This window comes from Sipha flava, unplaced genomic scaffold (assembly GCF_003268045.1).
Source record: "Sipha flava isolate LNK unplaced genomic scaffold, YSA_version1 164_pilon_pilon, whole genome shotgun sequence".
Classification (NCBI taxonomy): domain Eukaryota; kingdom Metazoa; phylum Arthropoda; class Insecta; order Hemiptera; family Aphididae; genus Sipha; species Sipha flava.
Window position 1 is genome coordinate 1,438,461 of NW_020271825.1, and position 12,405 is coordinate 1,450,865.

Genomic DNA, 12,405 nt, shown 5'->3' on the forward strand with positions numbered 1-12,405 from the left:
TGTATTTTTTATTTTTTGTCTAACACATTTTTTTCTGAAAGTGTTGGTCAAAATAAGTGCATCAAATAATTATTATGTTTCGTCATAGAATATTTTTTTTTTGCTTCTGCTGTGAGGTCGGAAATGAAACCGATTGACAGATAATGTGTTGAGGGAAATCTATAAACGTGATAAGGTTTGCTGCTCCGGTTACTTTTTTTTTCAAATTTTTACCATGCGCCGATCACAAGTTTATGTCTGTGTTGGAAAAAAGCGTCGAAATCGGAAGTTAAGGGCCGGAAGTGAAAACGGAAACAACGAAGAAAAAAATGTATAATAATTATAGTTGAGCAGTAAAGTCAACTAGTTAACACTATTTATGATTTTTGAAAACATACTTATTATTATTATTATTATTAGTGGTATTATTATTATTATATTGGTATGTTTTGAATGATATATTGTTTATTATATGTACAACAAATTTAGTAGAAAAAATATGTCATTAGTTCATGTTTTTTGAATTTTACAAATAAAATTACATATAGAAATATTTGTATGTAACAGAATTAATATTAGGTTTTTTATCAGTTTACACGATCTTTGTTTGGTTCATTCGTTTTGAGGTCATAATAATTATGTTTGCTCGTTCAATGAAGATTTAACTCACGAATTTTTTTTTTTAACGCAGAAAGTTTTGAATTTAGTAAAAACCGTTTTAATGAGGAATATAAAGTTTAAAAAACTAATAACGCTTATTGCAGAATTGTAGAGCTTTTTCTTTATTTATGTGTGTTGTGGATATATATGTTCATTTTAATGAGATACTAATTATTTCCAACGGTTGTCTTCGCTTCAAAGAATTACGTATTTTTTCCTTCCCTCTATTCGTTGTCATTTTGTTTGCGAACCGTAATAAATTTTCGGCCTTATCTGTCGCGTCTGCCTCCCTTTTATTTTGTTTGTGTTTTTAGGTTTTTCCAACCAAGGTTTTTATCTTTATTTACAGTGACACGAGATAGAGAGAAAAAGTAATTAGCCTTTTTTTCTCTCCCTTTTTTCCTCCCTATACATCCTTTACTCTTTATATTTTTGCAATATCTTTGTTATTATATCATATTTACAATATAGGCTCATCATTATTTTAGATATACTTTTCCGAAACCACCAAATCACAGCGTCATAATCACGTGATAATCGCACTCGGGGCTGCCAAGTTTTGAGATTCCGGGCCTGAGCAATTTTTAATAAAACGGCAATTACGTAAACCTTTCTCCAGTGATTTGGCACTTTTTCGACGTGCTCGCGAATGTTTATTATTGAAAACTTATTGGAAACGGTGAACTGTCGGTAGTTTATTCGAATTGGATATTTGTCAGTTTGCTTGGTTTTTAAAAATATTAGACTATAAATATGTATATCCTGATATGCAATGTATAACCCGGTATGTACCAGCGCATAATAACAAAAAATAAAACACGGGTTATAGACATATTTAACGGTGTTACGTTGTTAATTTTTATAGCGCTTTTACATGGTTTGATCTATTAAAGGTTTCAATGCATGCATTTATTTAAGTATTCGAAAACGTAAGTAATTTAAATACGAAAAAAATCAAGCTCGCTCTTTTACGTTTCATATTTTTCTTAAAATTGTGTGCTTTTTTTTTAAAAATTTATTCTTTAAATGTTTTATATATTTTTAAATTTTTTTAATTTGATGAAATGTGTTAAATTTAAGATATACATATATTATTTTTGTGATTTACCTGTTTAAAAAGTGCAATTGAGTAATTAACCAACAATTTTTAACCATGTATTAGTATTACTCGATTTTTATTTTACGTTATAATTTCTTTCTATTGTTTAAAGTTAAATTTTTCCGATGAAAATTTGAACTTTAAGTAATTAGCATATAGTTATATTTCTTAAATGTAATCAAGTAGTTTACTAAAATTTTTAATATGTATATCAATCTTAAAATACATAGTCAAACGTTTACTTATAAAATTTAGAATGAAGTTATTTAAATACGGTGTAAAATGAAAATAAGTATATAAATTAAAGAAATGTTTATACCTATTTTTATATATCAGTTATAAAATGTAGATTCTGTTGATGATAAAAAAGTGAAATTAAAAAAAGTTGATATTAAGAATTTAATTTATTGATATTAATCAATCATTGGTAGTTTAGAAACGGAAATAAAGAAAAATAATTCAATTTTTATTTTTCCAACAGGATTCTTTTACTTAGAAAATAATGTATCAAACTATGCAACATTTACAACGGTGTTCATTTTTAAATATCATCTTAATTCATGTCAAACCTGATATTGTATATATATATATTTATGTTATTAATTTCTATTGTAAGTCAATAAATTTTAACTATTTATTATTAAACCATTAAATAAATGGTCAATATATTTATGTTAGAAATCAATAGGTAGGTACAATGTTTGGTTATTAAATAATTCGTTAAAACTATGTAATTATTAAATGTAATATGAAAATATTTTGAGTACATAATATTAATGTATTTATTCGTATAGCATTATCATTAATAACTATTAAGTTAACATTTAGTACTTTGTTCGGTTAATAAATAACTGGGATGGTTCTATAAAACTTGGTAACTTGCCTAACTGATAATTATAACGTGATAATTCTCAAACCATTTTTTGACGTGTTGCCAACATAATTTTGTGTACTGGTGGCTTTATTGTGAATAGAAAAATCGTACGTAGTATAATATATTTGCCGTTTTGATACCACTGATTATATTATTTATACGCTATATTTCTATTTTTGGAAAAAATTATATTATATAAAACCCCCAACTAGAATTATTACTCTACACCGTATTGTATATTATGTTGTACAAATTTTTTTTTTTTTTTTTGAATCTTTCACCACATACGAGGTATGAATGTCGATTGTCAGAAATTTTGGTTGTAGATATTTTGTTAAATAATAGTATATACTGTATTATTATAGCTGTATTATAGAATTTTCGTTTGATGGTCGTATATCATTTAAATAACTCCTAACTATGTAACCAGTGGTTTTGTTTTTTGTTTTAGTCCGGAAACATTGAAAAGGTGGATCTCTTGAGGCGTGTTTTGTTTGTTAGCCGAATTTGCACCTCCGACAAAAACTTAATGAAACAATTCACTGTGTCCAGGAAACGGCTAGTATATACAGTACCTGTGATTATGTCTGAAACCCGCCTACTATATTTTTCTTTGCCCTTATGCCACTGTTTGTATATAGTGTTCATATTGACAAAAAGGAAACGATACGGGCCGCGGAAACTCTGAAATGTTAAAACTGCAGTAAAAGTACACGTACACACACTCATATTTATATAATATATGTGTGCGTGTGTATGCGTATGTGTCTGCGCGCGCGTACAAGATATTGGTGGGACGTGGGTGATTTATTCGGTGCGAAGAATTTTCATTTCTAGCATCCTTCTTGTGTCGGTAAAAAAGCGAATCAAAAGGGCGATGGCCGATTGTTTTCGAAACAATTCAAAAACATTTTTTACGCGCCATCATCCATGAAATGCATAATGACTCGAGTATGCTTCATATTATTTCTAATACACCTCATGTATATATTTTTATTTATAAATCTGTATACTATAAAATATTAAAATGCTGCAGGTTAATAATATTTAAGTGTAACATACTAAAATTGTTTTTACATACGTGGCCAATACTTGCAATGTATCTGCGCGTACACATATTGTACGAATAGGTATATATTATCTCGTGTTTGTTACTCGTTGCGACGCTGTCGTCGTTTGTACATATTATGGTCGTCGCGTGCGTTCTGTTTGTTCAAACGCTGTTGTGCATGGGAAATAAATCGTTAAATTAATACTTCTACCATTCTCATGTGGACAATAATAAAAAATGAAAATAAATTATCTATGCGGCATTGCACTTGATCGAAAACAATCGCGGAATTGACATAATATAGACTATACTAACATTATGTGTTGTTGTAGAAAAGATCTCGGTCAAAGTTGAAATTTTTGGACGTCGTTGTTTTTCATACAAACCGCTGAATTAGTTAACTGAAAAAGTATATGCACTGTACATCTGTACACGATATGAATATGTGATGATAATTATTAGCTGACAAAAAAACAAAAACCTTTTTAAATTTTCCTGTTTCTTGCAAGTTCTCTGCAGCTTGCAAAGTCATATACGGTACGTATGTATTTATATACACTGTGCTTGTGAAAGTTTAGAAATAAAAATGGCTGGTTAAAGAAAAAGCTCATTTCGCTAATGATGACACCGTTGCCCTCGTCTACATTACGGCCATTCCATAATTACACAACATACACACACACACAGAAACGCGCGGACTGACGGACGGACGTGCACAAATATATATCATACATATTATTCACATACGTATAATTATTATTTATATAGAAGTCTTGCTTTGGGCGTATCATATTTTTTATATTAATTATTTTTTTAATTTATCAATTTTTATCCTTAAAAAATTATTTGTTGTATTTTGACGAATGTTAAACGTATGAGTGTATTATAAAACGCGCTTTTATCTAATATCTGCATTTAAGCAATTAGTATAATTGTAGAAAATTATATTCGATACATATTAATTTATTACCTATATGTATTTGTGATTTATTGTTTGTGATGTAGTCGAATGCAATTAAGCTAGCTCTCTTTTTTCTAATTTTGGTCGATACTGTACAGAAGAAATTTTTTATAACAAATATTTTCTATTTACCAACAATTTATTATTCGATTTCACATGAAATACATATTTCTCATAGTGTAGATCGTTTGCATTTGTATTATTTTTAAGTACATGTGTGTATTGTTCTTGTTGCAATAATGTGACTATAGCCTACAAAAGTAATATGTTAAAAAAAAAAAAATCAATTTCCACTACAACAGAATTTTTATTGCTTTTCTTTAAAACGTTAAACTTTTCAAACGATGTTACCAACCTAAATCCGTTGGATGTTACTCTAGTACCATAGTATGTAAATGCATAGTATATTATGTGTATAAATGTACTTTTATAATAACACACTTGCACACACGTGTTACTTCGACCGAGTTGTTGGTATTATCCTTGAAACAATGAGGCCTAAGTTCAATCGTGCGCGGATTCAGTAACCGCAAACTAGAGATGAATAGATTGAGATAACTATAGCGTATGGTTTGTATTCTCTTTCGAAACATTCGTATTGTTGTTTCTATCAGCAGTTATGCCTTTCCACACACACACATAGCCGATGTGAACGTCTGGGACATGACGGCCGTCACGACCACTGTGAATGACCAGTCACGAATTTCTCCACCTCCTCTATATGCAACAATACACTATTTTTTTATTTTTTCATAGATAATAAATTACGGTTAAATGTGAAACACGGTTTAATCGGTTGATAATAACTGAAGTTTCAAGATTGTCATTTAATTACGATTGTCTCTTTGCAAATATAGTTTTAACTATTTTCAAGTTATTTAATTTTTATAGTATCGCATCTTTAAAATTGCCTATAAAAAATAAATAAATATAAAATATAGGTACCCATATATTACTTTAATAATAATGACTAGTGATATCATATGTTGCTTTTGTAACAATTGTAAAAATATAATTTTTCAATACTAAAATTATTGTTATGTTATGTGCTATTTGAACATTTTAATTATTCTAGAAATCTAACTGTCTACAAAAATCATGATATATATAAGTATAAATTCATGATTTATAATTTCAGTATGTTTTTTACTGTTATTAAATTCAATTTTCATTAATTAATGATACTGTACATGAGTATAATTTTGATTAATTTACTATAAATGTATGGTACATCATGCCTAGTAAAAATAAATTTATAAAACCATATGGAAGAAGAAAAAAATATCTAACTTTTTAGATCTTGTTGGTTTTAATTGATTTTGGTGTTATAACACTGGTATATTTTTAAGGTATATTATTTTTACAATTATAAGTTATATTTTGTACATTGCTTTTTATTTTATTTTAATAGCATATTTTTTTATGTACTACTAAAAGTTACTGATTATAGTTCATATGACTACACTGTCTGTCAACAAAAACTATATACGCCTCTGGAATCCACGAAACGGTTAAAATACAACCAACATTAACACCACTCGCATCCGTGTTTCTACATTATTATTGAATTGTATTGATTAAAACATATTATTATAATATTTAATATCGAGTTTTTTAATATTTACCATTTTTCATAGTTTTTTTGTCATTTTGAGTAACCAAAAATGTTATTTTTTTTATACATTTCAAAAACGTGATGTTACGTTCAAAAACGAGAAAGATGTCTCTTTCTCTCTCTCATAGGTTTTATCACTTCACTACATTGAAGTATCGATTATTATTCAATTTAGACAGGCGTAATAACGACGAGCATATTATCGTAATGTATTGCCAGATTAGATTTATCTGCTGAACTGGATGTGTGCAGTTTAAATAATACAGATGCATTTTTAAATTAAACTATATTTATATATTGTCTCTACTATACCTATATGTGCCACCGTGTTATTTATTAGGTATTTTTCTAATGTGTTTTGTTTGTTTTGTTTGTTTCAGGTTTGTACATTTGAATTTGAATTAATAAAGACTTCTTTTGTGTAAGTTACTCTAATAAATTTCTTTAATAATAATGTTTCTATGTATATAATGGTTTTTTTTTAAAAATTGTATAATTTGGATTCTATTTTATTTTATCATATTTTAGTTATTTATCAGTTGCAGTTTTTTAACTAAAGACCGGATTTAATAGATATTGCAACTTTTTATTGATACCAGCTAAATAAAATCTGACTAAATATGTTTGCGAATAGGATTAATCACAATATTCTTATTTAATTTAATAATGATATTTTTTGCATTTTTCAACGCCTTTGCAATTATTGTAATTTTTGTATACTTCACGTGATAAAATATACTAATTATAATTTCTAAAGTAATTTTACAATAAAAATATAACTACGACATAAATTTTGTAAATGTAGTTAAATGTAGTTTAGCATTTTTAAAATTATATTTATCTGAGTTATCCACAAAACTCACAAGTTTAGAAGTATCAAAAAGCCAATTACTTAATAGTTTAAACATATTTAGTGAAATTGAAAATATTTTTATCTTTTTGTGCAATTTTTATATATTTTTAACGCAATTGTATTCGGTCTTTACTTATAAATATTATTTTGTATATATGTATTTGTATGTTAAAGAGTATAGAAAGCATGAGTAAATAATCTGAGGGTACTATTTGTATAATACATCAGTCATTTAACTGATTAGTATAACACACATATAAAGTTTTTGATTTGTGTAATCATTAAAGTAATGACTATTGATGATAATAACTTAATTTTAAGATAATTGAAAAAAAAATTAAGACAATCAATTTTTATACATTTTATTCTTATAGTTTATAAGTTATAACCAAGGCTCGGAACTTTATGCGCTAAAAAGTTCTCAAATATGCGCATACATATGCGTCAAAAAACATCATAATATGCGGTAAAATATGCAGTAAAAATTTGGAAAATATGCAAAAATATGCAATTTATTAAATAAAAAATAAATTTTATACACAAAGTTTGAAAATTAAAATTAAGTACATGAGAAAATAAAATTTAAAAAAACTAAACTTTTTGCACACTTGTTTGTATTGCTGTCTGCCTGTATGGATACTGTATATCTTCAAAAAACTTTAACCTTCTTGATTTCCTACTAAAAAAAATTAGAATTATTAAATGTTTAAACAATTAGATAGGTTATTTTTTACCCGTGTTGCACTGAAGAGGTGTTTCCTTATGTTCTCGAGTTTAAATGATCTCCGATTGTCCGTCAAGAGATTTTTATAAATCGAGAAAGATCTCTCCACATCAACCGATGTAATTGGAGCAAACTTGTAAAAACTTAAATCATTTGTGGTAAGATCTTCATGTAGATCATCCATGTTGTCACTTTCTCCTCCAATTATTTTTGATATCTGTTTTAGTATTTTTAATCCGCTGTTTTTGTTTAAAACCGTTTCAAATTTCTTATGCACTTTTTGCCCATCATAACCCTGAGCCATTTGTAACTGAACTTGAACTTTTTCCAGAATATCTAAGGATTCAGCTAAAGGCATATTTTTTCTTTGTAATTTTAAAATTGAATCTGAAAGTACTTTAAAATTTGATTTTATGTATACTAGATTACTTTTGACACATGTTTTTACCAAATTTTTTTTTGCTATTTTTATACTTAAAGCGTCTTCTGAGTCTAACATTTCTACAATTTCACAAATTTGTTTGTAATATTCGCAGTAATAAATGCTAGCATTTAGCCACGTGCCCCAGCGTGTGATAACTGGCTCTGGCGGTAAGGGAATATTCGGGGCATGTGTCTTGAATATCTGAACACGCGATGGCGATTTTTTAAAAATTTTTTTGACATTCGATATAATTTTATCGATTGTGCTAAATTGTCCACGTACCTCTTCAGCAGTCCTATGGAGACCATGCGCTGCGCACGTCACATGTACCATTTTTGAATATAACGCATTAAGTGATTTCCCACACTTAACCATATAAGGCGCCGCATCCGATAGAAATAATAACACGTCATCGTGTTTGATTCCGTCAGGCCACAAAATACTGAGCGATTTGTCGAAAAATTTGCATACGGTAGAGTGGTTTGTTTTTTCTAATGCGTCGGTATTTAATAAAAATATATCACCTGCTCTATCTTCTTCTAGAGTTCCTATTATGGCGTTTGCAATTTGTCTTCCCTCAGCGTCAGTCGTTTCATCGATCGATATCCAAATTTTTTTTAAAAACACACGTTGTCTTATGTTTTTCATCATTTCCTCGTAACAATCATCAAGATAAAACTTTCTAAGTGTCGATTCAGTGGGGACATCTTTTTGTGTGTATAGCTGTAAGAATTGACGAAACTCTGTATTTTGTAACTTGTTAAGCGGAATATTAGCTGATATAAAAGCTTTGCATAAATCCATATTAAAAGTCGATTTTTTCGACGTTTGATTTGTTAATAGCTGTTGGCTGTTGGCTGTTTTTTGATTTATTTTACGTTCTACAGCACGACGATGTTTTTCTGTTTTTATGTGCTGTGTAATACTAGATCGTCTTTCGGGATCCACTTTCACTTCGCAAAGTTTGCAAAATAGAACTACATTATCAATAGAGAATACATCTTCACCGAACTCAGAGCTTAAAGATTTAAGGCGTCGTGACAATGATTGCTTATCTTAAGGCATCGTTAAATCAGAAATATTAAAAAAATAAAATTATCACTGCGACATGCGACGGGCTTAATACTGACGACTGACTAATGTGCACTCGAAGTTCGCACTGTACACTGAAACCGGTACGCACGTAGACCGTAGTATTACAAGTTGTAATAATAATACTAATTTACAACGAACAGAATTAATATGGTGTATAAATACTGATAACGACCTAATGGTTAAACATAATTGTTTACAAATTTCCTAGGATTCATATATGAAATATATGAATGCCGTGTTAAATTTGGATAAAAATAAATACGGGCCGGCCGGTCGGCAGTAACTATTTCGAGTTCTCAGTACTAGAGATTATATAATATTATTGTTAAATGCATTGGGAGCAATATAAGAATATCTAACGACATATTTTTCGATAAATTTATTTTGTAAAATATCTAATTTTATTTTGTTAACTATAATTAAATTGTATAAATGTAAAAAAAAAATTGTTTTCGTTAAATCTATGAAATATGCATAAAAAAACGTTCTAAAACCTAAAATATGTAAATTCGTACAAAAAATGACGAAATATGCAAAATTATGCAACAAAAATTTTTATATTTGAAATATACGTAGTATGGATCAAATTTGTATCGAACCAGAAGTTCAATATGCACTTTCTAAACAAATATGCAAATGCCTAAAGTTCCGAGCCTTGGTTATAACTCATTACTTAGGACCAACTTGTATTCAATTTCACTCTTATACATATAAGATTATATAAGTATTATATTAGATGATTCTTACTAAAGTAAAATAGCATATAATATTGCCTGTTAAAAGTTTAAAACAGTTAAAATTATTATTTTATTTTGACTTAGAAATTTACTTGCGTTTACTGTTATTGGTTTTTAATTTTAAAAAGATAATGTGTATTTTTGTAAAAATATCGGGTACAGAATTGATATATTTTATGTACCTATTATAGGAATGTACCTATTCCATTTTAATTGCTTTATAATGCGTTTAGATATGAATAGATTTGTAAATAATCCATTGAAATATTATTTTTAATTAAAGTAATTAATATTTGATCATTCATTGAAACATAAGGCATGGAAATATTATTTTCATGTTTAATTTAAATATAAGATAAAAGTATATAACAAGTATATAACAAGTTTATCAATATATGAGCGGTGATGTATAAAATAGGAGAAATCAAGTGCAATTATAGTTATCATATCGAATAATATACTATTTAAATAAAAACCATTATAATTTATGAAATTTTGTAAAATGTTTTTAATTTTAAATATTTTTTATTTTTATGTATGGACATAATTGTACTCGTTAATTGTGTTCCAAACACATACAGTTTATTATATTTTTCGAATCTACATAATTGTGTAACTAGCAATTGTATTTTCATCTTAAAACGTTTTCATACGTATAAAAGCATTTGGTTGACTTGTAAAGGAAAACTTATTTTTATTATTAATGATAAATAATTAGTAACTTCAGATGCAATACAAATGTGGATGTAGATAGATATATACCCTTGCAGTTAGGGTTTAGATATTATGAATCACTGATCATGAACCACCGATGATACCATTGATATTTAAACATAAAAGTATTTCATAAAAATTAATTATTTAAATTTGAATATCGTGGTGTACAGTGTGATCACGGTTTCAGGTATAATTAAATATCCCAACTGGGTAACCTTGCATGGAAATAAATAAATCTGAAAGCTTAGGGGGTATTTCAATACACTTTTTGAAATTTTTCGAATTTTTAACCCTTACGGTATACACATGCCCAACACAAAATTTTTTTTCTAGGAAAACCCTTATTTTTTCTACATACATATTCGTATAGATTTTTATTTTCAAACAATTTTTGTAAAAAAAGTTTTTTTCTATTTTAAAAATTGACCAATAGTAAGTCAAGTTATGCATAATTTGTTTTTTTACAACATTTTTACTTAAAACACTAAATTATAAAAAATAGTGTCAAATAGTTGAAATTTATTTTTTATACGTGATATTTTTGTTATTAAAATAATAATTAACTAATTATAACAATATAATAATAACAGTAGCAGTATTAGTAGTAGTTATTTATAATGCAGAAAACAATTTATTCAGTAAATTTAGTTAATGAATTGTTTAAAATTTTCCTCGTTATATTCTAAACATGATTTCAGTCTACTCAATATGTAGTTCATGCTGGTCTTCTTTTAAAACGTCCCATACTGCCTGTATTTTGTCCTTATAAAAAAAAAAACCCCTAAAAACATTAAATTTGGAGTCCGTGCCGGCCAAAGATCATTGTTATAAATATTAATCTAGTGATTTGAAAATATTTGATTTACATATTGTCAACCATTACATTATGGGCTAGTATGATTTTTTATTATTGATAGTTCATTGATTATAAAAATTAAATATCGTATACCATTAAGCATTCCATCATAGAAATAGTTCTTATAAGCTTGCCGCCTATCAATCCACACCATACATTTATTCCCTAAACTATTTAATAATTAGTTTAACGTGGGTTTGTTGCATTCCAATATAGAAGATTTTGTTTGTTTATCATGTCATTGTTAATACATTTTGAATCATCAGTTCAAAGAATGTAATTTAAATTAAAGGGTCTGTAATTTTTGCAGATTTCTATGTATTTTTTTCGAATGTTAAATAAATAAACTCTAGGATAAAGAAAATGTATTATTATATTGGCCAATAAGTTATTGTTACGGAATTAAGAAACAATCTGGGGAGTTTAACTTTTTAAAAGGTTTTTTGTATTGTGTATGAATTCGAACTTTACTCGACCGCTTTTATAGTTACATGGTCTGCAGACTATGAATTATTATTTACGACGTGCTTTTGACTTTGTAGCGTTTAAAAACTCGTCCAAGCCATTGTAATTTATTATATTTAGAAGGAACCGGGTGAAGTAAAACGCACATGCACTAAAGCTGGGTAATTATTAATATGACCGATTTCGGTATGATCCAAGTGTATAACAACATCGCCGCTTCCCTGTCATCTCGTAAAACACCATTAGGAGGTGCCCGCCTTCCGTTCATAGCTAAAAGTCGTTCTTTCCTCTTTCA

At 27.7% G+C, this 12,405-nt stretch overlaps 2 protein-coding genes and 1 long non-coding RNA gene across 3 annotated transcripts in view; 2 read left to right on the forward strand and 1 right to left on the reverse strand.

The window, feature by feature from the left end:
• LOC112679550 (max dimerization protein 1-like) overlaps nt 1-12,405 on the forward strand; it is a 181,042-nt gene that overhangs the window by 38,520 nt on the left and 130,117 nt on the right. The gene's annotated exons all lie outside the window — the stretch shown is intronic.
• The window catches only part of LOC112679551, a 49,643-nt gene continuing 43,861 nt past the window's right edge, over nt 6,624-12,405 (forward strand). The window contains exon 1 of the long non-coding RNA XR_003148223.1: nt 6,624-6,660. This is a non-coding gene — a long non-coding RNA (uncharacterized LOC112679551). The remainder of the gene's footprint in view (nt 6,661-12,405) is intronic.
• LOC112679549 lies at nt 7,623-9,384 on the reverse strand. Its single transcript, XM_025549402.1, has one exon. The coding sequence runs from the start codon at nt 9,042-9,044 to the stop codon at nt 7,791-7,793; it is 1,254 nt and encodes a 417-aa protein (XP_025405187.1). The 5' UTR covers nt 9,045-9,384; the 3' UTR covers nt 7,623-7,790.

Excerpts from the sequence above, each read along its gene's own strand:
- LOC112679549 (XM_025549402.1), bottom strand. The coding sequence starts at position 9,044 with ATGGATTTATGCAAAGCTTTTATATCAGCTAATATTCCGCTTAACAAG.